The following is a 26785-nucleotide window of genomic DNA, read 5'->3' on the forward strand; positions in this document are numbered from 1 at the left end:
AGGCAATTTTGTCTTAAATTAAATTCTGAGCAGCAGTCATATTAATAAAATCATACGACATGAACTCAGCATTTTATTGTCCCAAGGAACAATCCTTCTTAGACAATTTACAAATCTATCTGCTTACCATTTAAAATTACATGTTGTAAAATATGTGTCCAATGAGTTATTAATGTAAACAGTCTGTTGCATTTTTATTGCACTTCAGTATAATTACTTTTGTTTTTTATTTCCCTAAGGCAGATTTAAAAATCATGCCTTTGAGAATTCCTGGTTAGAGTTTGAAGTTCACTACTTGTTTATCTAAGTACTCAAGAGACCACATGTACAATATAAAGACTTGTGTGTTTAATCACAGATCACACGGAGGTGTCTTCACTCACTACAGGATGCTGCAGCAAGTCGCAGTGTTGACCTTACTTGTTCCTCTTTTTATTTCAGCTGAACAGCCTGTTTGCAGAGTGTTGGGAAGACCAGTTACACCGCAGTTTTACAGCAAGAGAGATATTATGATTGGGGGTGTATTCGCACTCCACATACGCACCATGGATCAAACATTTTCATTTACGAGTGAACCAGAGCCTCTAGATTGCAAAAGGTATGTTAATAATTTTGAATCTAAGCAGTTTTAAATTCTTAATGAGTAGCTACTCATACAATGCTATTTTTAAAGTAATGTTTGTAAGTGAAAGATTTAAAAAAATATTTATTATTTGATGACATAAAATATAATAATATATTAGTACTGTATATCATATATCCTTATGTGAAACAAATATGTAAAAAATTATTTGCTCTTCTATCCTTTTAGTTTCCACTTTGGAGAATTTCAGTCAACACAAACAATGATCTTTGCCATAGAAGAAATAAATAACAGAACAGATCTTCTTCCAGGAATTTACCTGGGTTATAAGATCTATGATTCCTGCTCCTTACCTCATGCATTAAGAGCCACCATGGCTTTAATTAATGAAGTTGACGAATCTCTCTCCGACACACACTGCTCCAGATTGCCTACAGTTCAGGCTATAATAGGAGATTCAAGATCTTCACACGCTGCAGCAATCGCAGTGACTGTTGGATCATTCAACATTCCCTTGGTGAGAGAAAACCTAATAATAATAATATTTAAACTTGAGAAAACAGCTGCTGCCATTATTAATTAATTCAATGTTGAGTTAGTTTTAATAATATTGTATAAAGTGTAAAAACAGATGCTGCATTGCTTCAGTAACTAATTTCAGTGCTGCTGTTTACTGAGAAAAAAAATTCAAATACTTTAAAATGTAGTCCATGCTGAAAGGTAAAGAAAACTAAAGAAACAGTATGTTTCAGCTGTGGAACCTTTTTCACACCTGAAGAAGGCTCTGCAGATAAATGGAATGTTTCTTTTCTTTACCTATCAGCACGGAAGAGCTCCTCACTTACACCTCTTCATGTCCAAAAATATTTTCTCTTCTGTACAAACGTGACAAACTCAAAATATTGTAATATTAACATTCTCAATTACTTACAGATCAGTCACTTTGCTACCTGTGCATGTCTAAGCAATCGAAGAAGATTCCCTTCATTCTTCAGAACCATCCCCAGTGACTATTATCAGAGCAGAGCTCTGGCTCAGCTTGTGAAGCACTTTGGATGGACCTGGGTTGGAGCCATTAGAGCTGACAATGATTATGGCCTCAATGGGCTAGAAACCTTTGCACAAGCTGCCCAAAGAGAGGGAATTTGTATTGAATACATGGTGTCCATTCTTCAGGCTGATCCCAGAGATAAAATTCTTAAGGTTGTAAACGTTATTAAAAAAAGTACTGCAAAGGTTATCGTAGCATTTGTGGGTCAAGGAGACATGGATGTTTTATTAAAAGAACTATCCCTTCAGAATGTAACTGGTCTCCAGTGGGTTGGCAGTGAAGCCTGGATAACCTCCAATAATCTGGCAACAGCTGAAGGTTACAGAATTCTGAGCGGATCAATAGGGTTTGCAATCATTAGAACCCAAATAGAAGGGCTGAAGGAGTTTTTAATGAATGTCCACCCATCCCAGGATCCAGGCAACAATGTCCTAAATGAGTTTTGGGAGACGACATTTAATTGTTATCTAAACGAAAACAATACAATGGGTAGAAAACGTTGTATGGGGTCTGAGAACCTAAATGAGATACAAAACCCGTACACTGATGTAACCGAAATGAGAATAGCCAATAATGTGTATAAAGCGGTGTATGCTGTTGCCCATTCACTACACAACCTGCTGGAATGCAAAAAGGAAAAGGATGATTTTTACAGCTGTGCAAAAACGACCAATACCGAACCATGGCAGGTAAAGGAATATAAATAAGTTGTGTTTAATTAAATCTAATTACAATTTACTTAAGATCTAAGGTAAACGTAACATACTGTATGTTCATGATGCTATCAACTTTTTTCTCTTACTGTATATACTGTAGATGCTTGAATATCTGAAAGCAGGTAACTTCACAGTGAAGACAGGAGAGAAGGTCTTCTTTGATGATAATGGAGATCCAGTGGCAAGATATGAACTAGTGAACTGGAAACTTCAAGAAGAAGGAACTCTGCGTTTTGTGGCAGTTGGTTACTACGATGGTTCGCTGCCTAGGGATCGACAGTTTATCATGAATGAAGCAAACATCGTCTGGGCAGGAGGTCAACGGGAGGTAATCGTCCTTTGAAAATGAAAAATAAAGTTTCAGAAATGTCTCAATTTAAATTTCTTGCTTTTAGATTGTTGGGAAATAAAGGACGTATAAAAACAGGATTTTCACATACAAAAAAGGTATATTCTCGTGCATAAAATAAATTCAGTGTATTACAGTGTTGGGTGTTATTGAAACTTAAATATTTGTGCTTGTTTATTGTATGTTTGGCTTCAATATTTTATTTTCTACATTTCCATGTTTCATTTCCTTATACAGTACATTGCTGTATAAGGCAGTCATGTTAGAATATTTCATATGAAAACAACATTATGTATCTACAGTATATGTTCAAATAAGAAAAGGCAAGGGTTTTTAAAAAGGTACTGGAATTAAAAACACACTGAAAATAGATGGTTAATAAAAGTTTTTGAATCAAATGTACCGTATGAAAAGCTACAGTATATTACCTTTCATCCTTCATTGTCAATAAAGTTGCATGTTTGCCACTAATTTTACAGATCTTCATTGCATTGTAGTTTCAGTTTGTTTTGTCTTTGCCCTGCAGAAGCCTGAGTCAGTGTGCAGTGAGAGCTGTCTCCCAGGCACTCGAAAGGCAGTTCAGAGAGGAAGGCCTGTTTGTTGCTATGACTGTATACGGTGTGCTGAAGGAGAGATCAGCAACACTACAGGTACAGTAAACGGCAGTATATTTACAAGTCTTAGTTTAGCCAGAAAACATACAGAAATGTTTTCAACTAAATAAAAAAATGAGTTACAGAACAAATGTATATTATAACATTTCATTCATTAATTATTTTTTATTTATTTATACTCTTATGAAATATTTTGTTTTCAAATAATATTAATTATAACAAAAATAATAATTTGTTTTTTTTGAAGATTCTAATGATATCCAATGTTGTTTGGAATATCGGCCCAATGAGACAGCCTGTCGTAAAACTGAATTCTAGGTATACTGTATATATCGATCTAGTGTGGAATCCTATAAGTAGAAACATCTTGCATCAAATGGCTTTTGTGAAAATTGAAATCTGGATTTCTTATACTGCACAATACATATTTCCAATTTTAAAAAAGCACTTCACTTTTGTAAACATTATTGTGGTTTCATTGCAGATTCTAATGATTGTGTGCAGTGTCCTTTGGAATATTGGTCAAATGAGAAAAGAGATCAATGTGCCTTAAAGATGACTGAATTTCTGTCCTTTGGAGAAATAATGGGAATAATACTCATGACTTTTTCATTATTTGGTGCTTGTCTAACTGTAGGAATAACTTTAATCTTTTTTAAGCATAAGGAGACACCCATTGTTAAAGCCAATAACTCTGAACTGAGTTTCCTTCTGCTCTTTTCATTGACACTGTGTTTCCTCTGTTCACTTACTTTCATTGGCCAGCCCTCTGACTGGTCCTGTATGTTGCGCCACACAGCATTTGGGATCACATTTGTCCTGTGCATCTCCTGTGTTCTGGGGAAAACAATAGTGGTGTTAATGGCCTTTAGGTCTGCGCTGCCAGGCAATAACATTATGAAATGGTTTGGCCCCACACAGCAGCGGTTAAGTGTTTTTACTTTTACACTCATACAGGTGTTGATTTGTGTTATTTGGCTGACAACAGCACCTCCTTTTCCAAACAAGAACATTAAATATTATGCAGAGAGAATCATTCTGGAGTGTGAGCTGGGATCTGCAGGTGCATTCTGGGCTGCGTTAGGGTATATAGGATTCCTCTCTGCCATGTGCTTTGTGCTCGCTTTCCTGGCTCGGAAGCTGCCTGATAACTTCAATGAAGCCAAATTCATTACATTCAGCATGCTCATATTCTGTGCTGTCTGGATCACCTTTATCCCAGCTTACATCAGCTCTCCTGGGAAGTTCACGGTTGCTGTAGAAATATTTGCAATTTTGGCATCGAGTTTTGGTTTACTTTTCTGCATATTTGCCCCAAAATGTTATATCATTTTACTGAAGCCTGAATTAAACACAAAGAAACACCTAATGGGTAAAATGCCTTCAAAGTCACTTTAAGATAATACTTTACTTTTTTAATACTAAATCTGTAGAAGTCCTCAGCTGTTTTAGTTATTCATATCTCACTTGAAATTTTGGGTTTCCAGAACATGATACATACTTTTCCCTAACCAAAAATAACAATATTTGCAATAATAAATTAATAATTATAAATAAAATAAATAAAAAAATAATTTAAATAAAAAATACAATCTTAATTTCAGTAATTACATGAGGATATTTGCAAATACATTATACTTAGTCAAATAAATAATTTATTCATATTTATAGAGTAAGTGCAATTTTTAGGATTTTTTAAATCTCTTCTTTCACAGTAATAGCCAAAATATGTTGATGTTAATTTGTAGTGTTAAAATGTCCAGTATTATGGTAGAATCATATAATGTATATCTGTTGCTAGTCCTTGTGAAATAAACAAACAAATCTGTTTTTCAAATTATTATATACTGTAATATTTAGCACTCTTTCTTCATATTGTATTGACACAGAACAATAAAAGTTATAATGAATTGCGCAATACCTTTTGACTTCTGTTTTCAAGTGAAAATATATATGCTTATATAAATATACTGTATATTACATTCATTGTACATCAAGAACTTTCCACTAAAAATACAAATATTATTATACTGCAAGTTGTACAAAGGAATCTGCAATTACCATTTATGTCTTTATTATTTCAGTGTTTCTAGAGTATCTATCCTGTCCAGGTAAAGGTAACTATAACCCAAAGCTTGTCAAAGAGTGTAAAGTTTGGATTGGATGCAAGTTTGCTACAGGGCACACAAGAACAATTTAGACATGTTTATTAACCTTTAATCTGAATTTCATCGCTACAACAAAATTGTAGGATATAATGCAAGGTATGGATAATTCTTACTGTATGGATAAAGTTATCATTCTAACTCCGTGAATGAACAACTGTGGCCCTCTACATAACTAACGCTTTGTCCATCACAGAGCACGTGCACAGGGCCAATTTAAGGAGACCGATTAACCTAACCAATTTGTCATTGGGAACTGGGAGTACACAAGAGCACCTAGAGAAAAGCCACCTACTGTAGACATAGAAAAAGTATACAAACTACAGAGGGATCCCCGAGTCAGAATCAACCCTACACCCAGGAACTATGAGGCAGCAGCTTCGGCTATCATGCCACTTTGCTCCCCTAGCTTCAGTCAAAACAATATATAGACAATAACTCTCTGATACACAATGATGTTGGTCTAATTGTTGCAAATCGTGTAATACCTGCAGATTCAAGAGATTTACACTGCCATGATTAAAATACAAACAATTTAAACTAATCTATCATAACCTTCAGGTCCATTTTGTAGAACTCTCAGTGTTGTTAATGTAGTTAATGTCGAACTCTCTGTAGTGTCGTGCACATTTCATGGAATGCAATACAATGCTCGTTACAGTAAAAAGTAAAAAGAAATGTACTGTATAACAGTGTAATACCAGACATTGTGCTGCTGAACACTCTGAAGCGCTGCCATCTTTTTACTGATTGACATTTATCTCAATTTGTTTCTATGCTGTCACCTTCCTTCTTAATTGATTTGCTCTGTCAGTGTCATATACTGTACCCCCTATTTGGCCAAGTGCTTCTGCCCATCTGCAGGCACATTACAATTAGAGATGATCTATTTGCTCCCTGGGCAGGCCTGCCACTCATCAGCTAATCTTTCAATATAATTAAAGAAATTAAAAATCTTAACATCCTTAACTTGGATTATTGCCCTTTTAGATTTTAAATATCTCTTGTTTAAATAAAAGTTGATTTGTACACATGTATTTTAACATACTGCATATTGTTCAGAAATGTGAAAGTACATTTTAAATAGACTATATTGTTTCAAAGATAAGACGTGTCTAGATTTTTAAAGATGCACAAGCACGTAAGCCTTTATTTCATATTTGCTTAATCTCAGCATAGTACAAAGAAATTCTTTACAGCTGTATACGGTGTATTTTGACAACAAAAGGAGAAAGTAAATGTAAGACCAAAAAATGTTTGAGTCAAATGACAGCAAAAAAGAAATAAATATACCTTATATAAACTGAGGTTTAAATATTCGGTGCAGGAAATTATCTCTTGGACTAACATTACTTTCCACACATGTTGCAGTTCATCAAAGGCTATCATCAGTGACAACACTATACAGCAACAGTATTCACTGCTGATGTCCTGTCTGTGTTACATTTTGGTTAAAAAGACATGCAGTATTAATGGCTTTCTGGACAGAAGTTCCAAAATTTAAATTATAAAGTAGCCTGGGTCCCCCAAGCCCTGTCACAAAGAATTATGTTCTTGGGTAGCATGTCTTACAAAAGAGTTTAATCGTATTTAATCATGCTTCTAACTGATAAAAATAGGGAAAACTAATAAAATATTGAATATGCAACAATTGTAAGAACTAAGTTAGAAAATCATAATGTGCATACTTTGATGTTTTTAGAAATAACACTAGATAAATATGCCATACTGTACATGGTTAAAATGCTATACAGTAGATTTCATATGTATTGGAAATGATTAATTTCAGGGCAAAGAAACAAGATATACAGTACCTGTACAGTACAAGGTGCAATTTCCATATTATGAAGAATCCCAAGACAGAAACCATTTTTAGTGATTGAAGCAGAAAAACAATTAAGAATTGTTTTAGTGCTGACTGGCCTATCAGTCTATTTCCCAAGTGATTTAATTTAGTTATTGTAGTCATAAAACAGATGAAATAATCAGACGTGAGGTAATTGCCTTTGTCTCATGTCATCCCAGAACTGATTTAAACATCAAACCTTTGAGAATTCCTGCAAAGGAGCATCTGAACTTTGCTTCATGTTCATCTATCCACCCCTGAGACCTCCTGCAAGATATAAGAGACAACATGTAGTGATTTTCACTGAGCATTCACTGAGCTACTGTACCATAAACATTTTCAGAATGCTGTTGCAAGCAGCTGTTGCAATAGTGTTGGCTCCTTTTGCATTGGCAGGCCAATTTAATTGCAGGCTTCAGGGAAGAGGCGTTGCTCCAGATATAGCCAGTGAGAGAGACATCATGCTTGGTGGAAGCTTTGCAATTCACAGGCGCACAGTGGAGCAAACATTTCCATTTACCGATAAACCAGAGCATCAGAGATGCAACAGGTTTGTTCATGTTTCTCATTCAAACCAGTTTTAAAACTCATATTTAAAAAATGCCTTCCTTAATGCATTTTTTGTGGTGTTTTTTAATGTGAAGATAGAATGTTGACTTAGTACAAGCATGCGTAATATGAACAGTGGCAATTTTTTTCCATACATTATTTCTAGTTTCAACTTTGGGGAATTTCAGTCGGCACTGACCATGATCTTTGCCATTGAAGAAATAAACAACAGAACAGATCTTCTTCCTGGAATTTCCCTGGGCTATAGGATCTACGATTCATGCTCCTTACCTTCTGCTTTGAGAGCAGCCATGGCTCTGATGAATGGAAATGAGGAAACTCTCTCTGACAGCTCCTGCTCCAGACCAGCTGCAGTTCAAGCTATAATAGGAGATTCAAGATCTTCATTTAGTATCGCAATTTCAGCAACAGTTGGACCTTTTTCCATTCCTGTGGTGAGAAATCTACTACTAGCAATTGATAAAATGTTTGACTAAATTCACTCCTATTTCATGCAATGCATAAAAAAGTCTGACGTGCGGTGTTCTGATACCTTACATTTACCATTAAAGTTTTTGTCTTTTATGTGCGCAACATTTTGATTTTTCTCATTTTTCACAGATAAGTCACTTTGCTACGTGTGCATGCCTGAGCAATAGAAAAATATTTCCTTCATTCTTCAGGACCATCCCCAGTGACTATCATCAGAGCAGAGCCCTGGCTCAGCTTGTGAAGCACTTTGGATGGACCTGGGTTGGGACCATAAGAGCTGACAATGATTACGGCAACAATGGGATGGCTACATTTGTGGAAGCTGCCTATCAGGAGGGGATCTGTATTGAATATTCAGAAGTCATTCACCAAAATTATCCTAGAGAGAAAATTCTAAAGGTCACAAAAGTAATAAGAAAGAGCACAGCAAAGGTTATTGTCGCTTATATTTCTCAAGGAGACATGGCTGTTTTATTAAAAGAGCTGTTCCTTGAAAATATTACCAACCTGCAGTGGGTAGGCAGCGAAGCTTGGATAACCTCTAGTAACCTTGCCACAGCTGAAGGTCACAGAGTACTGAGAGGAGCAATTGGCTTTGCTGTCATGAATACCAAAATAGATGGATTAAGAGATGTTTTAATGAATGTCCACCCATCCCAGAATCTAGGAAATGCTCTATTGAAAGAGTTTTGGGAAACCGCCTTTAATTGTTCCATGACAAATGAAGACAATAAGATGAGTAGAAAACCTTGCACAGGGTCTGAAAATCTAAAACAGTTAAACAACCAATACAATGATGAATCTGAACTGAGAATCTCCAATAATGTATATAAAGCAGTGTATGCTGTTGCACACTCTCTACACAATCTGCTGCAATGCAAGAAGGGATGGGAGCCTTCTTCTAATCGCAGCTGTGCTAAATTAATTCATATTGAACCATGGCAGGTAAAGTTGATCGTATCTCAAAACAATACTAATACTTTTTTGTCACATATGTGGTAATATCTAGTAGTAATCCCAACACATCTATTGACACAGGTGGTTCAGTACCTAAAAAGCGTGAACTTCACCACGAAATCAGGAGAAAAAGTCTCTTTTGATGACAATGGAGACCCAACTGCTAGATATGAATTGGTGAACTGGAAGGTTGTTAATAATAGCACCTTGCAATTTGTGACTGTTGGTCATTATGACTCTTCATTGCCAGCACACCGTCGGTTTGTCCTGAATCAGGCCAACATTGTTTGGGCCAATGGTGAATGGGAGGTAAGACATGAAGGTGACATGTTTTCAGTAGGCAGTAGAAGCGACCTTTGAGAGGTCAAACTTAAATACACTGAACATGAAAAAAATATCAACCTGAAGACTTAGGAAATTTACATGTAAAAGGCTCACCTGTTCAGCTAACACATACTGTATAGTGCTATATGGTATATAGTACCAATGTGGCATCTTGTAACCTTATTTATACATACTGAAATCTGTTTTTCCCTTACCTAGAACAAAATATATTATCTCACATACTGCATGTGTATGTACAGTAAATAGTGACTTTGTGTGTATACTGTATAGTTAATAGTGACTTTATTATACCTGATATCTACAAGTTATACTGTATCTGTTACACCTACCCTATCTAGAAGCCCAAGTCAGTGTGCAGTGAGAGCTGTCACCCAGGCACTCGAAAGGCAGTTCAGAGAGGAAGGCCTGTGTGTTGCTATGACTGCATACGGTGTGCTGAAGGACAGATCAGCAACATTACAGGTAAGCAGGAGTGAATGCACAAAAGAAAATTCTACATTTCCTTCATATTCAGAATATACAACTAATCAACTTGACTAGCAAAAATGTTTTTTAAATTAATGTAAGAATTTGTAAGAATGTAAGACTAAAATCAAAAGCAAATCCATATGAATTAAAACTACAACAGATAAATAATAATAAATGGGAAAAGCTTTAATATTCTATAGTTTTGAATATTTCTGTTGTTTTCTTGCAGATTCTAATGATTGTATTCAATGCCCTTTGGAATATTGGTCAAATGACAAACGGGATAAATGTGCTTTAAAAATAACAGAATTCCTGTCCTATGGAGAAATCATGGGAATATTGCTCATGGCTTTTTCATTATTTGGAGCTTTCCTAACCATAGGGATAACTCTGATTTTCTTTAAATATAAGGACACTCCCATTGTCAAAGCCAATAACTCTGAAATGAGTTTCCTTCTGCTCTTTTCATTGACACTGTGTTTCCTCTGTTCACTTACTTTCATTGGCCAGCCCTCTGACTGGTCCTGTATGTTGCGCCACACAGCATTTGGGATCACATTTGTCCTGTGCATCTCTTGTGTTCTGGGGAAAACAATAGTGGTGTTAATGGCCTTTAGGGCTACACTGCCAGGCAATAACATTATGAAATGGTTTGGCCCCACACAGCAGCGGTTAAGTGTTTTTACTTTTACACTCATAAAGGTGTTGATTTGTGTTATTTGGCTGACAACAGCACCTCCTTTTCCAAACAAGAACATGAAATACTATGCAGACAGAATCATTCTGGAGTGTGACCTGGGATCTGCAGGTGCATTCTCTGCTGTGTTAGGGTATATAGGATTCCTCTCTGCCATATGCTTTGTACTCGCTTTCCTGGCTCGGAAGTTGCCTGATAACTTCAATGAAGCCAAATTCATTACATTCAGCATGCTCATATTCTGTGCTGTCTGGATCACCTTTATCCCAGCGTACATCAGCACTCCTGGAAAGTATACAGTAGCTGTGGAAATATTTGCTATTTTGGCTTCAAGTTTCGGGCTGCTGTTATGTATTTTTACACCAAAATGTTACATTATTTTATTGAAACCAGAAAGAAATACCAAAAAACTTCTAATAGGTAAAATGTCTTCTAGGTCACTCTAGCAATTGTACTGGTATATTTCAGTTAACCTGTGTAAATTATAAAATGTCTCTTAAAATATTTTGCATTTGGCATCAGATTTTGCTTTACTATTATGCAAATGTGTACCAAAAAGTTGCATCATTTTACTAAAGCCTGAAATAGATAAATATATGCATAAAATCCATTCAGTTTCTATCTAAAAGAGTAATAATTCATATTCAGTAAAAGTAATTTTCAATATGTATGGATTACATGTCTTTACATTTTAAGTACTCTTTAAGTTGCCAAGATAAAAATAAAATCAGAGTGCAGTGTCTTATTTCTGTCTGCTTTATAGGCTGAGACCTTTATTTGATAAATTTGCAGAAAATAGAATTCTTCTGATTGCAATTATTAATAAAAAATAATAAATCATTGCAAATATTGACATTTTAACATTTTAATTTGCCCATGCACAAAAACATAGCACTAAGTATTTTGGAAAAAAAAGAATAAATGGTACCCTGTATGAATACAATATATGTTTCTTGTCCCTCTCTTATTTCCTTGACTTTTCCCTCTAGCTCCAAATTTTTGCAATCAGTCTTTGTAGCCTGAGAAGTAATATACAAATGCTACCTTTTCTGCATTTTTAACATCGTTTCAAAAACTTTAATCCAATACTAAAATAAATATTGATGCAGCCCAAAATATACCGATAAACCATCCATGCATTTTCTCATCTCAGGTGCAAGGTGGGGTACACCCTGGAAGGGATGCCAGTCCATTGCAGGGCACACACAGACACAACACAGACACGCACACCCTCACACCAGAGCCACTTTTCCCAAAAGCCAATTTATCTAACAGTATAGTTTTGGATGGTTGGTGGAAACAAGAGCACCCAGAGGAAACCCAGACAAACACAGGGAGAATAACAAACTCCGAACCGGCGGCACCCCGGGTCTCGAGCTGAACCCAGGCCCCAGTGCTGAAAGAGCAAGGCAGCAATGCTGATCCCTGCGCCACCATGCTACTTGCAACCCAGTGTCCTTTTTACAAAAAATAAGTCACGTGACATAAAGCATAATAAAGCCCTGGCAATTTAAAGCAGAAAGCAGAAAGCACGGGCAAAAATGTTGACAAGAAAAATGAAATATTATTTTTATGGAAACATTCCCCTAACCTGGTCATTAATCTGTCTTTGGCAATGTCTTAATGGACAGTGAACTGAGCACGCTGCTTCATTGCTACCTTCATGCGTAAGTGATTTATTACCAGAAGAGGGCGGATGATCTTCCGATGTTATCGGCTCCGTTTGCTTAAAGATCTGTCACGATCGCAAACCCCTCCTCTTAAGGGTGCTCCAGCCCTTCCTTGTTTTCTCCCATTACCTGCACCTGTTCCTTATTTCCATTCCCCCTTAAAAGCCAGACGCAGAGTTTACTCCTGGTTCCTCATTGAAGAAATGATACAATAATACAACAATACTATACAGTACATACAATACAGTCAGTACAGTCAGTGAGAAGTACACTAAGAAGAGTTGCTTCTTAGCATACAGCATAATATACAAAGAACAAACCAGAAAAGTACACAAAAAGTTGTATTGCACATTATAAATATAAATGTATTGCGCAAGTCCCTGGCATATATTGCACAAAAAACAGTTGTAGAAGGGAAAAGCCAGATGTAAGCAGAGAGTTTACTGTTCAGTCCAGAAACAGGTCAATGTCAATGTTGCCCCTGCCCAAACACACAATGGATGAGTTTTACAGTCTTATGGCAGAAGGCAAGAATGACCTCCTGTAGCGCTCCCTGTCGCACCGTGGCCTATTGCTGAACGTGCTCTTCATTCTCACAAGCCTGTCATAGAGGGGATGGGAGATCTTGTCCATGATGGCCTCTAGTTTGGACACCATTCTCCTCTCAGACACTACCTCCAGGGGGTCCAGGTCAGAGCCAATGACAGACCTTGCTCTTCTGATGAGCCTGTTCAGCTTGTTAGCATCCCCCGCTCTAATCCCAGAGCCCCAGCATACACATGCGTAGAAAATGGCGTTTGCCACAACCGACTAATAGAACAATATAGAATCTTACTACACACATTGAAGGACCTGAGCCTCCTCAAGAAGAAAAGTCAGCTCTGACCTTGTAGATGGCCTCGGTGTTCTTAGACCATCTAACATCGATGTGTACTCCCAGGTACTTGTATGATACTTTTATATCCTTAACTTGACAATAAGTCAATAAGTTTTTTTAATACATTGATTAATTTATGCTGTAAAACCAGATTAACCATACCATAAAGAATATTCTTAATAAATGGGAAACTGTGGGAAAACATTATGGGAGATATAAATGTATGCACTTTCACAAATAGTAAATAGTATACTGCAAAATATTGATTAGCTGCTAAAAGACTGGAACCACTATAGTATGTAAATATTTTTTCTCGCAAACAGGATTAAAGCTACAGTTTTCAAAACATAAATACTTCTAAAATAATCATGAAATATTTCTATGAACTCAATGAAAACATTGTATGAAAACATCATGCAGATATTTTTCAGTTTTGATTCAGATTTAATTTTTATTGCTTTGTAATAGCTGTGCTCATTAACGAGATGTTTTTATCAGAAATTAGATGACTGCTTTTGTCTTTACTATGCTTAGGGGATTTCAAACTATGCACGAATCAAGCCTTAGAGAATTCCTGCAAAACAGTCTGAACTTCAGGCTTAACTAACCACCCCTGAGACGTCCCACACAACATAAGGACAGCACATCGTGGAGTTATAGTTCAGACCACAAAGATCTTTTCTCAATCATTACAGGATGCTTTTGAAAATAGAGCTGTTGACTTTGGTCATTGCTCTTTTGACTTCAGCAGAGCAGCCTATTTGCAGAATTCAAGGAAGACCAGTTTCACCACAGTTATTCAGCAAAAGAGACATCATGATTGGAGGTGTTTTTGCAATCCATCGGCGTTCTACTGAAAAAGTCTTCCCATTTACATCCACACCAGAGCCTCTGGAATGCAAAAGGTTTCTTTTTCACAATCAAAATAGTTATTAAATTAATATTAAACACAACTTCAGGCTCACTTTAATATGTGTATATGCTGTAGTACCTAGTTGTAAGATAGTTGCATGTTTTTAAATGTTTTAATTTTTCTGGAATGTAATGCAGCTTCATGAAGAAAATAAGTATTGTTGTCATCTTAATTTGGTTTTGAAAGAAACATTTACTGTAAAATTATTTTCAAACAAAACCAGCTAATTTCCTAATGCATTCTTTTTAGTTTAAACTTGGGAGAATTTCAGTCAGCACAAACAATGGTCTTTGCCATCGAAGAAATAAATAACAGAACAGATCTTCTTCCTGGGATTTCCCTGGGTTATAAAATCTATGATTCCTGCTCTTTACCTTCTGCTGTAAGAGCAGCCATGGCTCTAATGAATGGAAATGAGGAAACTCTCTCTGACACCTCCTGCTCCAGACCAGCTGCAGTTCAAGCTATAATAGGAGATTCAAGATCTTCTAATACCATTGCAGTTTCAGCAACTGTTGGGTCTTTTTACATCCCTGTGGTGAGTAATTATAAACAGTATTACTTGCATTTGTTTAATAAGTGCTAGATTGTATTCCCTGTTAATGTTTGCAATATGTAAAAAAAGCTTTGGAATTTATTATCCTGATTTATGACTTTATGATTATTATTATTTTCACTACTTACAGATCAGTCATTTTGCTACCTGTGCATGTCTGAGCAATAGAAGGAGATTCCCTTCATTCTTCAGAACCATCCCCAGTGACTATTATCAGAGCAGAGCCCTGGCTCAGCTTGTGAAGCACTTTGGATGGACCTGGGTTGGGGCTATAAGAACTGATAATGACTATGGCAGTTATGGGATGGCTACGTTTGTGGAAGCTGCACAACAAGAAGGAATTTGCTTTGAATATTCAGAGGTCATTCACCAAATGTACCCTAGAGAAAAAATTCTAAAGGTTGTAGACGTTATAAAAAAGAGCACTGCAAAGGTTATTGTAGCCTTTATAAGCGAAGGAGAAATGACTGTTTTGATCAAAGAGCTGTCATACCAGAATGTAACTGGTCACCAATGGATTGGAAGTGAATCCTGGATTACTGCCAGTAATGTTGCTACAGCAGAAGGTTATAAACTTCTGAGTGGATCCATTGGATTTGCTGTCATTAAAAACAAAATCGATGGATTAAGAGAATTTTTAACAAATACACATCCATCTCAAGTTCCTGGCAATGGTCTCCTAAATGAGTTTTGGGAAACTGTATTTAATTGTTCACTTACAAATAACAGTGAGACAACAGGAGGAAAGCTTTGTACGGGGCTTGAAAATCTAAAAGAGTTAGACAATCAATACACCAGTGTATCTGAATTGAGAATATCCAATAATGTCTACAAGGCAGCATATGCTGTTGCATATTCTCTACACAAACTGCTTGATTGCAAACAAGGCCAAGGCCTTTTTACAAATTACAGCTGTGCAAAAACAATTAATACTGAACCATGGCAGGTAAAGCAACCAATATATATCACAGTCCAGTCCATAAACACAGCACTTAATATACATGTTATGGTAAGAAAGTGTAATACGTGTAGTGATATCAATATGTCTTCTTAAACAGGTACTTGAGCAATTGAAAAAAGTTAATTTCACACTCAAAACAGGAGAGAAGGTGTCATTTGATGACAATGGAGACCCCCCTGCGAGATATGAATTTGTGAACTGGCAGCTTAATAATGAGAGTGCCATTCAGTTCATGACAGTCGGTTACTATGACAGCTCCTTGCCAGCGGGTCACCAGTTTGAGATGAATAATGTCACCATTGTTTGGGCAAGTGGTCAACATGAGGTAAGAGACATGGGAAAAAAATCCTTTCAAACTAACTTTAAACCTTAGAAATATCATCTTTATACACGATGTGCAGAGTAAATAATTTTTGTTTTCCCTGAAAAAAATTAGATTTAAAGAAGAGGCTATTTCAGTTTAAATGTATATACAAAATGGGAAAATCGGACCATAATACAAAGCCTTTGAAAATTTAAATGCTGGGGACTGTCTTTTCATATTTCACATTTTACAACTGCCATAATTATACATTGCCAGTAGCTTTGTGAATATTCACATGAAAATAGTATGCTTTATTAAAAAGCTTACCTGAACAAATTAAAATATAATTTGAAAATACATTTAAAAAAATGAATAATGTCAAATTGATTAAAATACAATTATGCTACTTTTCTGCTTGCAAAACACATTTGAAACACTAGCAAATGTTGTTTTTATTTTTAATTTAGGTTTTGAAAAAGAAATTCCTTGCAGCATGACACACATGATTCTGTTCAAATTCATTCTTTGCTCCCCTCTGCCCTGCAGAAGCCTGAGTCCATGTGCAGTGAGAGCTGTCTCCCAGGCACTCGAAAGGCTGTTCAGAGAGGAAGGCCTGTGTGTTGCTATGACTGCATACGATGTGCTGAAGGAGAAATCAGCAACACTACAGGTAAATAGTAAAGAATTCAGGATGGAATAGATTTTTTTCTGTTCTTTCTTTACTGAAAATTTCAATCTAGTAGTAATAATGCAATCACATGCACCATTCATCATCTATTTGTTCACATTTCTTATATCTCTCTAAATATATATCACTTAAAATCGTATTCTAAAATTTCTACGTTTGTTGATTTTCTTATAGATTCTAATGATTGTATCCGGTGTCCACTGGAGTATTGGTCAAATCAGAAGAGAGACAAATGTTTATTAAAAAGAATTGAATTCCTGTCATTTGGAGAAATCATGGCAATACTTCTTATGATTTTCTCATTGGTAGGAGCTTTTATAACCATAAGTATTGCGTTAATCTTCTTTAAATATAAGGACACTCCCATCGTTAAAGCCAATAACTCTGAACTGAGTTTCCTTCTGCTCTTTTCATTGACACTGTGTTTCCTCTGTTCACTTACTTTCATTGGCCAGCCATCTGACTGGTCCTGTATGTTGCGCCACACAGCATTTGGGATCACATTTGTCCTGTGCATCTCTTGTGTTCTGGGGAAAACAATAGTGGTGTTAATGGCCTTTAGGGCTACACTGCCAGGCAATAACATTATGAAATGGTTTGGACCCAAACAGCAGCGGTTAAGTGTTCTTGGTTTCACACTTGTACAGGTCTTGATTTGTGTTGTTTGGTTGACAATATCACCTCCTTTTCCAAACAAGAACATTAAATATTATGCAGAGAGAATCATTCTGGAGTGTGACCTGGGATCTGCAGGTGCATTCTGTGCTGTGTTAGGGTACATAGGATTCCTCTCTGCCTTGTGCTTTGTGCTCGCTTTCCTGGCTCGGAAGCTGCCTGATAACTTCAATGAAGCCAAATTCATTACATTCAGCATGCTCATATTCTGTGCTGTCTGGATCACCTTTATCCCAGCTTACATCAGCTCCCCTGGGAAATTCACAGTAGCTGTGGAAATGTTTGCCATTTTGGCTTCTAGTTTTGGTTTGCTTTTGTGTATATTTGCACCTAAATGTTATATTATTATATTTAAGCCTGAATTTAATACAAGGAAGAACTTGGTAGCAAAAGTACCCTCGAAATATCTTTAATTGAACCACATACAGTATATGCAATAGTGTATGTGAAGCAAACACATTTCTGTGTGGTGCCAGAGAATCCTCATAATTCATCAGGAATATGAAATGCAATTAATAAATTCAATTAATTAAATAATAAAATATAACACATAGTAAATTTAAGTCATTACATTGTTTTCAACTTAGAAATATACTAATATACTACTTGGATTTATTACATTACATTAGTTCTTTGTCGTCAGTAAGTATTATTACATTTGGGAATAACAGAACAAATGTACTGTGTTGGGTGAATCTAGTTGCTTGCCAGAGTAGACTGTGGCTCCCCTGCAACCCTGTACTGGATGAAGAGGTTCAGAAAATAGGTGGATATATGGATGTAAAAAACATGTAATCAAAAATGTAGACAAAGCAAATGTCTGTCTGTGATAGTGTTGAATGGTAAGCACCTTCTTCATAAAATATAGATTTATAAGTAACGATTGTACACTATCCTTGACAAATAGCATCCATTTCTTTAGAGGAAATCAGTCCAAATATAGAGGTTTATGGTCTCTATACAACTGATGAATGAAATATACTGAGAAAAACATTTCTATTGGATAAATACCATGATTAAGTGTACTGTACTACTGGGAAAATGGAAAGGAAAAAGTAAACAAGCCACATTATAACAATATTCTAATTAATAGGTAATAAACAATTTTGGTATTTCAAACAACTGTTGTCTTTTATTTTGCTGATAGCCCCTTTTTAATTAAATTGTCAATGCTTATTTGTAGTACTGTATATGATAATGCTTGAAGAGTAAAGATTTTTGATTGTTGCATGCATATTTTAGTAACAACTGAAACACCGATTTAACAATCAATGTAAAAAAAAGAAACATTGAAAATCAGACACCATATGCCATAGTTTAAAAAACAAAAAAACATGTCAAATAAGGATAGGAAAAATGAACATGTGCTAAAAAAGCATCTGTTAGTAGCAATGGGTCAGTCATTTAAAGTTATGATGTAGCACTGGTTTATTAAAATAAGACACAGTTTAGACTAATCATGTCACCAGAATCACTACGTCAAGACACATAGGCAAGCTGTAGCATGGCAAAGATACAGTACAGAGGACAAACGGGTGTTTACAAATGGCAGTGGAGATACTTAACCACTCAGCAGCCTGCTCTGCAAAGACCTGCCATTTTGCTTTACATCATTTTTCAGCTTTAATGGTGCTTTCAGAAGATGCTTTTCTTTTTCACCTACCAGAAAATGTCTATGCAAATTTGAGGTTGCCTAAATTACACATTGGCAATGTCTGCTGTTGCATTCAGCCATATTTTAGAACACCCTTGCAATTCGCTTGCATTAGAAAACAGCCTAGCTTTGAATTCCAGGACCAAGGAGCTAAGGGGGAGGATAAAAAGACTATAACAGTTGATAAACAGCATCAGAACATAATCAGTGAAAACACTTAGAAGCTACAGTTTTGCGACTCAATAGAACACAATATCTTGACTTTATCTCTTGCTGCTGTTTTGTCATCCACTTCATTGGACTGCTCCAGTCACTGCTAAGGGTGAAGACTCTCAGATTAAAACACCCAAACACGTTTTTATAAAGGTAGCTGACATTTTACTAAACAAATTGTTAAAAATGGGGGGGTTACAAAAATGGTAAAAATCAGAGATTGACCTGGCAGCTTAGTCAATAAGTTAAATAAATGTTCATACTGTAACTCCCAACTGACGTAAGTGCATTTTCCAGAATATACCCGTGCAGTTCACATAATTAGAGGCACATGGATTCTTTGTCCTCTGGCACTGTTTTAGTGAGAGGTGTAATAATCCAGGAACACTTGGTTAAACAAATATTTATTACAATAGTAGGTAGTTGCATCAGCATGTGTAGGCTGCAAAGGAACAGGTAAAGGTTAATTCCATGCTGAAATTGAAGACAAGAAACACAATGTTTCGGCTGTGGAGCCATCTTCAAGTGCCACTCGAAGCCAAAATGTTGTGTTTCTTTTGTTCTCTTTTCAGCATAGAATTAACCTTTAATTGTTCTGTATTTATTACAATGACAAGACACAAACCACACTACACACAACAAAACATACAGCACAGAAGTTACTCTTTGTAATCTCTTCTCCTTGTTGCCTGCTTTTCCTTGTTTCTTCCTCTCTGTGCTCTTAATGTGATCTTACTGTACATTGTGTGTGTCTGCAGTGCTCCTTGACAATCATTAATCCACAATTTACCTAGGTACAGTAAACTAAGGTAAGCTTTACAATTGTTTCCGCTCAAGGGATCCCCCTAGATATCAGCAGACATCGTCTCTGCTTTGAAGCTAGAAGTACTTACTCTTCTAAATGTCACAAACTATCTAAAATCTAAAACACACTTCTCAGTCACCTAAATTTGTAACAAAATAATATATATATATATTGCTTCTAAGAGGTAAGCCAACATTTGTGTATATTTTTGGATTTCCACAGGATATGAAAAATGACAACTGGTACAAATTGACAGGATTGACAGTATTTTGCTCTACTTGAAAATGCATCTTTCTGAATTATAGCCAATAAAAATCCTAAATCTATCTTCTTAAAAAATAAGTAACTGTATTTTTAATTTCCATGAAGTTGTGAAGCATGGATAATCTAGTCAGACACATTTCTTTTTATGATCTTTAATATTACATCACTAAAAGGAAATGGATTGGAATGTGATGCATGAGATAAATATTTTTCTCTTTCTTTGATATCCTGGGGGAAATTTAAAAATCAAATCTTTGAGAATTTCTGCTTAACTTCATCCCGTGTTTATCTTAGATCCCCTTGGAGCCTCCTGTGTAATATAAATGTAATCAGCTGTAAGGTTTTGTATCATACCAAGATATCCTCATGCTTTTTCAGGATGCTATTGCAGATATCACTATGGATGATGTGTTTAGCTCTATTCGCATCAGAAGGACAACCTCTTTGCAAACGACAAGGGAAGCTGGTTGTTCCACATTTATTTAAGGAGAGTGACATTATGATTGGAGGGATATTTGCAATTCATAGTGATACACAGGAAAAAATATTTCCATTTAACATAGAACCAGATCCCCTGGAATGCAAAAGGTCAGTTTACAGTATGTTTTTTCCCATTTAAATCACTTACAACTAACAGCTGTTGAAAAACAATTCCTTTATTAATTATTTTAAAATAATGAGAACTTTTTTGTAGCTAAAAATATAACATCTTTTGTACAAGAAAAAAAAATTAAACACAAAACTTTTTTATCATTTACTTGGTCTTATGTGATATTATGTAGTCCACTCCAAACAACTAATCTGCACATTCTTTTTAGTTTCAATTTTGCAGAATTCCAGTCAGTGCAGACAATGATCTTTGCCGTTGAAGAAGTAAATAACAGAACAGATCTTCTTCCTGGGATTTCCCTGGGTTACAAGATTTATGATTCTTGTGATTCCTTACCCTCTGCTGTAAGAGCAGCCATGGCTTTAATGAATGGAAATGAGGAAACTCTCTCTGACACCTCCTGCTCCAGACCAGCTGCAGTTCAAGCTATAATAGGAGAGTCGGGATCTTCACCCACTATTGCAGTTTCAGCAGCAGTTGGACCTTTTCAAATCCCCGTGGTGAGTAAATACTTTCCATGTCTTTGTGGAAGTGATTACCACAAGCATAATGCATAACTGATGGTATTAGTGGCAATATGTAAGTTTATAGATAGAGTGTACATATTGTATAGTGCTTATTTATTTATACTTTTGTTTTCATTTCAGATTAGTCATTTTGCTACTTGTGCATGTCTGAGTAATCGAAGGAGATTTCCATCATTTTTCAGGACCATCCCCAGTGACTATTATCAGAGCAGAGCCCTGGCTCAGCTTGTGAAGCACTTTGGATGGACCTGGGTTGGGGCTATAAGAACTGATAATGACTATGGTCACAATGGAATGGCTACATTTGTGGAAGCTGCACAGCAACAGGGGATTTGTATTGAGTATTCAGAAGTGATTCACCAAACGTATCACAGAGAGAAAATTCTGAAGGTTGTGGACATAATTAAAAAGAGTACTGCAAAGGTCATTGTAGCCTTTCTAGGTCAAGGTGACATGTCTGTTTTATTAAAAGAATTATTTATTCAGAACATAACTGGTATCCAATGGGTTGGCAGTGAAGCCTGGATAACCTCCAATAATCTGGCAACATATGAAGGCTGCAAGGTTCTTAGTGGATCTATTGGATTTGCAGTCATTAAAACCAGAATAAATGGGTTGAGAGAATTTTTAAAGAATGTCCACCCATCTCAGGTTCCTGGCAATGCCCTCTTAAATGAGTTCTGGGAAACGGCATTCAACTGTTCTTTAGATATCAAAGATAATACAACACTTAGAAAGCCTTGCACAGGTTCTGAGAACTTAAATGAATTACATAATGCATTCATGGATGTATCGGAACTGAGAATACCTAACAATGTATATAAAGCCGTATATGCTATTGCATATTCTCTGCACAACCTGCTGGAATGTGAAATTGGTCCTGCTGCCAATTATAGCTGTGCCAAAAAATTGAATATTGAACCATGGCAGGTAAAGCAATAGCTGTATCTCACAATCCGTTAATCCTGTATAAATTATTTTAAAAGTTTATTTTTATGATATGAAACTGTTCTTTTCCACAGCTACTTGAGCATCTTCAGAAAGTCAATTTCACTACTAAAACTGGAGAGCAGGTCTCATTCGATGACAATGGAGACCCCCCTGCGAGATATGAATTAGTGAACTGGCAGGTTGTTAATGGGAGCACCGTACAGTTCATGACTGTCGGTTTCTATGATGCTTCACTGCCAGCAGGACATCAGTTCGTCATGAACCAGGTCAAGATTGTTTGGTCAGGTGTTCAGCATGAGGTAAGCAATACAGAAAACAAGTCTGGAAATTTAAATTTGACTGTGCAATGACAGGTTAGCTTTCCTATATATCAGTTTGTAACCTACTGTATGCTTTAAAAATATACTTAAAAAACTACTCTTCTTAGAGCAAGCCAAGCTTGAACGTCTTATCTGTGTGCTAATATTCAGAACAGAATACAGTACTTAACATCTGGAAGGTTTTAATAAAGTATACAGTATGTTTCAGCTGCTAAAGATAACCTGCAGATGCAGTTATAATTGTTTCTATTGATTTAATCATTATTTTTTTTCTTTTATCAAAATTCTTTTTTAAAAACTGAACAAAATATAGTCTCACATACTGCATGCATATACGGTATACAGTAAATAGTGATTTAATTATACCTGATAATTACTGTACAAGTAATACTGTATCTGTTACACCTACTCTATCTAGAAGCCCAAGTCAGTGTGCAGTGAGAGCTGTCACCCAGGCACTCGAAAGGCAGTTCAGAGAGGAAGGCCTGTGTGTTGCTATGACTGCATACGGTGTGCTGAAGGAGAGATCAGCAACACTACAGGTAAGTGGAAGGGTAATCAAAGTTACGTAGAAATGCCCATTTAGTAACTTAATATTACTATACTGTGTTCTTTGCATCGGTGCCATTAAAAGCTACAATATGTCCAGTTGTCCAGTCCACAATATCACAATTGCTGTTTTAAAAGGAAATAAAAATGTCACACTTCCCTTACATACAGTATATTTCTAAGTAGTAGTGCTTTTAAGAAGAACACTGTAAAAGAGTAAGGATACTGCACTTCTCTGCCATGACAGTACAAGTACTAATCTCTTTTCTCATTTTCTTACAGATTCTGCTGATTGTGTTCAGTGTCCTTTGGAACATTGGTCTAATGAAAACAAAGATGAATGTATATTAAAATCACTTGAATTTCTGTCTTTTGAAGAAATCATGGGAATTCTGTTAGCAATTCTTTCATTGCTTGGAAGCTGTTTAACCATAGCCATGGCACTGGTCTTCATCAAGTTCAAAGATACTCCCATTGTAAAAGCCAATAACTCTGAACTAAGTTTCCTTCTGCTCTTTTCATTGACTCTGTGTTTCCTCTGTTCACTTACTTTCATTGGCCAGCCCTCTGACTGGTCCTGTATGTTGCGCCACACAGCATTTGGGATCACATTTGTCCTGTGCATCTCTTGTGTTCTGGGGAAAACAATAGTGGTGTTAATGGCCTTTAGGGCTACACTGCCAGGCAGTAACATTATGAAATGGTTTGGCCCCACTCAGCAGCGGTTAAGTGTTCTTGCTTTCACACTTGTGCAGGTCTTGATTTGCGCTTTTTGGTTGGCAATATCACCTCCTTTTCCTAACAAGAACATGAAACACTACAGAGAAAAAATCATTCTGGAGTGTGACCTGGGATCTGCAGGTGCATTTTGGGCTGTGTTAGGGTATATAGGATTCCTCTCTGCCATGTGCTTTGTGCTCGCTTTTCTGGCTCGGAAGCTGCCTGATAACTTCAATGAAGCCAAATTCATTACATTCAGCATGCTCATATTCTGTGCAGTCTGGATCACCTTTATCCCAGCATATATCAGTTCCCCTGGGAAGTTCACCGTAGCTGTGGAAATATTTGCTATCTTGGCTTCTAGTTTTGGTTTGCTGTTGTGTATATTTGCACCCAAATGTTACATAATTTTATTTAAGCCTGAATTAAATACAAGAAAGAACCTCATGATGAAAATGGCCTCAAAGTATCTTTAATTGAACTGCATACACTATATGCAGTGCTGTATGTGAAGCAAACACAATTTCATGTGGTGCCAGGGAATCTTTAGGATCTTTAGGATTTTTCAGTAATATGCAATCCAACTAATATAAATATAATTAAATTATATTACACCTATTATGTATTATATTGTTATATAATTTTATCTATTGATTAATTATAATTCACAGACAATAACACATTTTATACTGTATAATAAATTAAGAATTTACATTGTTTTCAACTTAGAAGCATTACTTTAAAATATTATTGTTCTTTGTGCTCAATATGTTGCATTTCATTTGAGAATAACAAAACACATCCAGGGTGTATCCTGCCTTGTATCCATTGTTTGCTCACAAAGTCTATGGCTCCCCTGCAACACTATACTGAATGAATCTCTTTTGGGTAGAATGGTGGAAAACACATGTAATCAAAAATGTAGATAAAACAAATGTCTGTCTGTAATACTGGTGAGTTCCAAAATATAGTTTTGTATGTAATGATTTGAACACTATGTTTGTCAAATAGTAATGTTTATTTCTTCAGACCAAGTAAAGAAATGTATGGGATATACAACAGATTAATCAGATTTTCTGAAACTGTGACATACTGTATATATACACGCTTTACGTGTGCAAATCATGAATATACTGTATATATACAGTACTGTAAAACCAAGTTTTCCTTTCTGAAATATGACTCAAAGTACCGGTGAAATTATTCAGCACAAATTTCTTATTTTTCAATCCTGTCTCTTCATCTCCCTTACCTGTGACAGGTGAAGATAAAACCATTCAGCCTGATCATTTTCAACAATACTGTACATGTGCTAATATATACTGAGAAAAACAATTCTGTTGCATAAATACGGTATTATGATTGTAGAGTAGTAATACCTGAAATACTGATTTAATAGTCAATTTAATTAAAAAAAAACATTGAAAATTGGACAGTATATGTCATAGTATAAGGTTTTGCTATTACTGTATGTGTTTATAATCAGAGTACATTGTCCAAACAAATTTCATTTTCAAATTTATTGTCATGTGTACCTGACAATCATCAATTTCCCTACGGGATCAATAAAGTCTTAACTATTTACAATGAAATGCTAACTTGTGTCTTTTCCTCACTTGACAAATGACATAACGTAACAGATGACATTAAAAATGACATAACAGTGACATAGAAAACGTTATGCAGATGACATCACAATTCTAGGAGACAGGACCATGTAGCAGCTATAATTTTAACCAGCATTTAAATAGCAGCTGTGTGCAAAATTCAAACAGTGGCAGTATTTTTAGTTCAGTGCAAAAACAGAGGGTGTAAGCTGGAGAGGATTTAAGAAGTGGAGTTTAGGAGTCTTATCTCTGTGGGGTAGAAGCTTTCTTTGAACCTATAGTACCAGGCTCCAAGAAGGAAGAAAAGAGAACAGTGCATTCCCAGGGTGGTTTTGGTCTACGATTATCTTATTTGCCATTCTGAAGCAGCAAGTGGTGAAGATGGTTTGAATGGAAAGCAGTTCTGTACCAGTAATGGCCTCAGCTGTCTCCACCACCTTCTGTAGGTCATGAACTTCTATGTTCATGACCTGAGTAATTGCCATACCAAACTGTAATACATCCAGTGAGACAATTTTCTATAGTGCATTTGTGAAATTGGTGTTTGTGAAGACATACCAAATCTCCTGAGTTTCCTAAGGAAGTAGAGGCACTGGTGTGCTCATGTGATTACTTCATATACTACTACTACTATGGCTAATAATAATAATAATAATAATAATAATAATAATAATAATAATAATAATAATAATAATAATAAACTTAATTTTATATAGCACCTTTAAAGGTGGCGTCTCAAAGCCCTTTACAGAATGACAACAGCAACAACAAAAATTAAAAATAAACAATAAAAATACACAAGATAAACACGATGAGAATGCACAGAGGAGACAGTAGATGGTGGTACTAAACAGTAGGAGCAGAGGGGTAAAGAATGGAACCAGTTAAGTAAAGGCTCTTCTACAGAAGAAGGTTTTGAGTCTGGATATGAAGGAGTTTAGAGAAGGTGAGTCTCTGATATCCTTGGGGAGAGAGTTCCAGAGCTTAAGGGTGTAACAGGAGAAGGCCCTGTTACCCATAGAGTGTAGATGGGCTTGGGGGACAGTTAGGAAACCAGAATTAGAGGAGCAAAGGTTGCGAGATGGGGAG

At 36.0% G+C, this 26785-nt stretch overlaps 4 protein-coding genes and 1 long non-coding RNA gene across 7 annotated transcripts; 4 read left to right on the forward strand and 1 right to left on the reverse strand.

Moving 5' to 3' along the window:
* Nucleotides 1–383: 383 nt before the first annotated feature.
* On the forward strand, nt 384–5227 carry LOC148677214 (extracellular calcium-sensing receptor-like). Of its 2 annotated transcripts, XM_088619356.1 has the most exons (6): nt 384–598; nt 812–1100; nt 1517–2323; nt 2451–2678; nt 3226–3349; nt 3798–5227. In XM_088619356.1, the coding sequence occupies exons 1-6, from the start codon at nt 390–392 to the stop codon at nt 4709–4711; spliced, it is 2571 nt and encodes an 856-aa protein (XP_088475482.1). In that variant the 5' UTR covers nt 384–389; the 3' UTR covers nt 4712–5227. The 2 variants fall into 2 exon arrangements, with proteins under 2 accessions (XP_088475482.1, XP_088475490.1); XM_088619364.1 differs by lacking the exon at nt 1517–2323.
* Nucleotides 4102–8405, reverse strand: LOC148677215 (uncharacterized). The gene is made up of 3 exons (XR_015930113.1): nt 8165–8405; nt 7524–7591; nt 4102–4150 (listed from the first exon to the last, which is right to left on the reverse strand). It is a non-coding gene; the product is annotated as an uncharacterized LOC148677215 (long non-coding RNA).
* On the forward strand, nt 7669–11278 carry LOC148677216 (extracellular calcium-sensing receptor-like). The gene is made up of 6 exons (XM_088619345.1): nt 7669–7874; nt 8040–8328; nt 8495–9310; nt 9404–9631; nt 10006–10129; nt 10365–11278. Exons 1-6 carry the CDS (start codon nt 7669–7671, stop codon nt 11276–11278), a joined length of 2577 nt encoding a protein of 858 aa, XP_088475471.1.
* Nucleotides 11279–14075: 2797 nt separating this feature from the next.
* On the forward strand, nt 14076–17889 carry LOC148677217 (extracellular calcium-sensing receptor-like). The gene is made up of 6 exons (XM_088643692.1): nt 14076–14284; nt 14542–14830; nt 14979–15794; nt 15907–16134; nt 16660–16783; nt 16976–17889. Exons 1-6 carry the CDS (start codon nt 14076–14078, stop codon nt 17887–17889), a joined length of 2580 nt encoding a protein of 859 aa, XP_088499818.1.
* A 3350-nt stretch (nt 17890–21239) lies between these two features.
* On the forward strand, nt 21240–25669 carry LOC148677218 (extracellular calcium-sensing receptor-like). Of its 2 annotated transcripts, XM_088619376.1 has the most exons (5): nt 21240–21522; nt 21670–22479; nt 22572–22799; nt 23239–23362; nt 23652–25669. In XM_088619376.1, the coding sequence occupies exons 1-5, from the start codon at nt 21265–21267 to the stop codon at nt 24563–24565; spliced, it is 2334 nt and encodes a 777-aa protein (XP_088475502.1). In that variant the 5' UTR covers nt 21240–21264; the 3' UTR covers nt 24566–25669. The 2 variants fall into 2 exon arrangements, with proteins under 2 accessions (XP_088475502.1, XP_088475498.1); XM_088619372.1 differs by lacking the exon at nt 21670–22479.
* Nucleotides 25670–26785: the final 1116 nt, after the last annotated feature.

This window comes from Lepisosteus platostomus, chromosome 2 (assembly GCF_059453375.1).
Source record: "Lepisosteus platostomus isolate fLepPlt1 chromosome 2, fLepPlt1.hap1, whole genome shotgun sequence".
Taxonomy (NCBI): domain Eukaryota; kingdom Metazoa; phylum Chordata; class Actinopteri; order Semionotiformes; family Lepisosteidae; genus Lepisosteus; species Lepisosteus platostomus.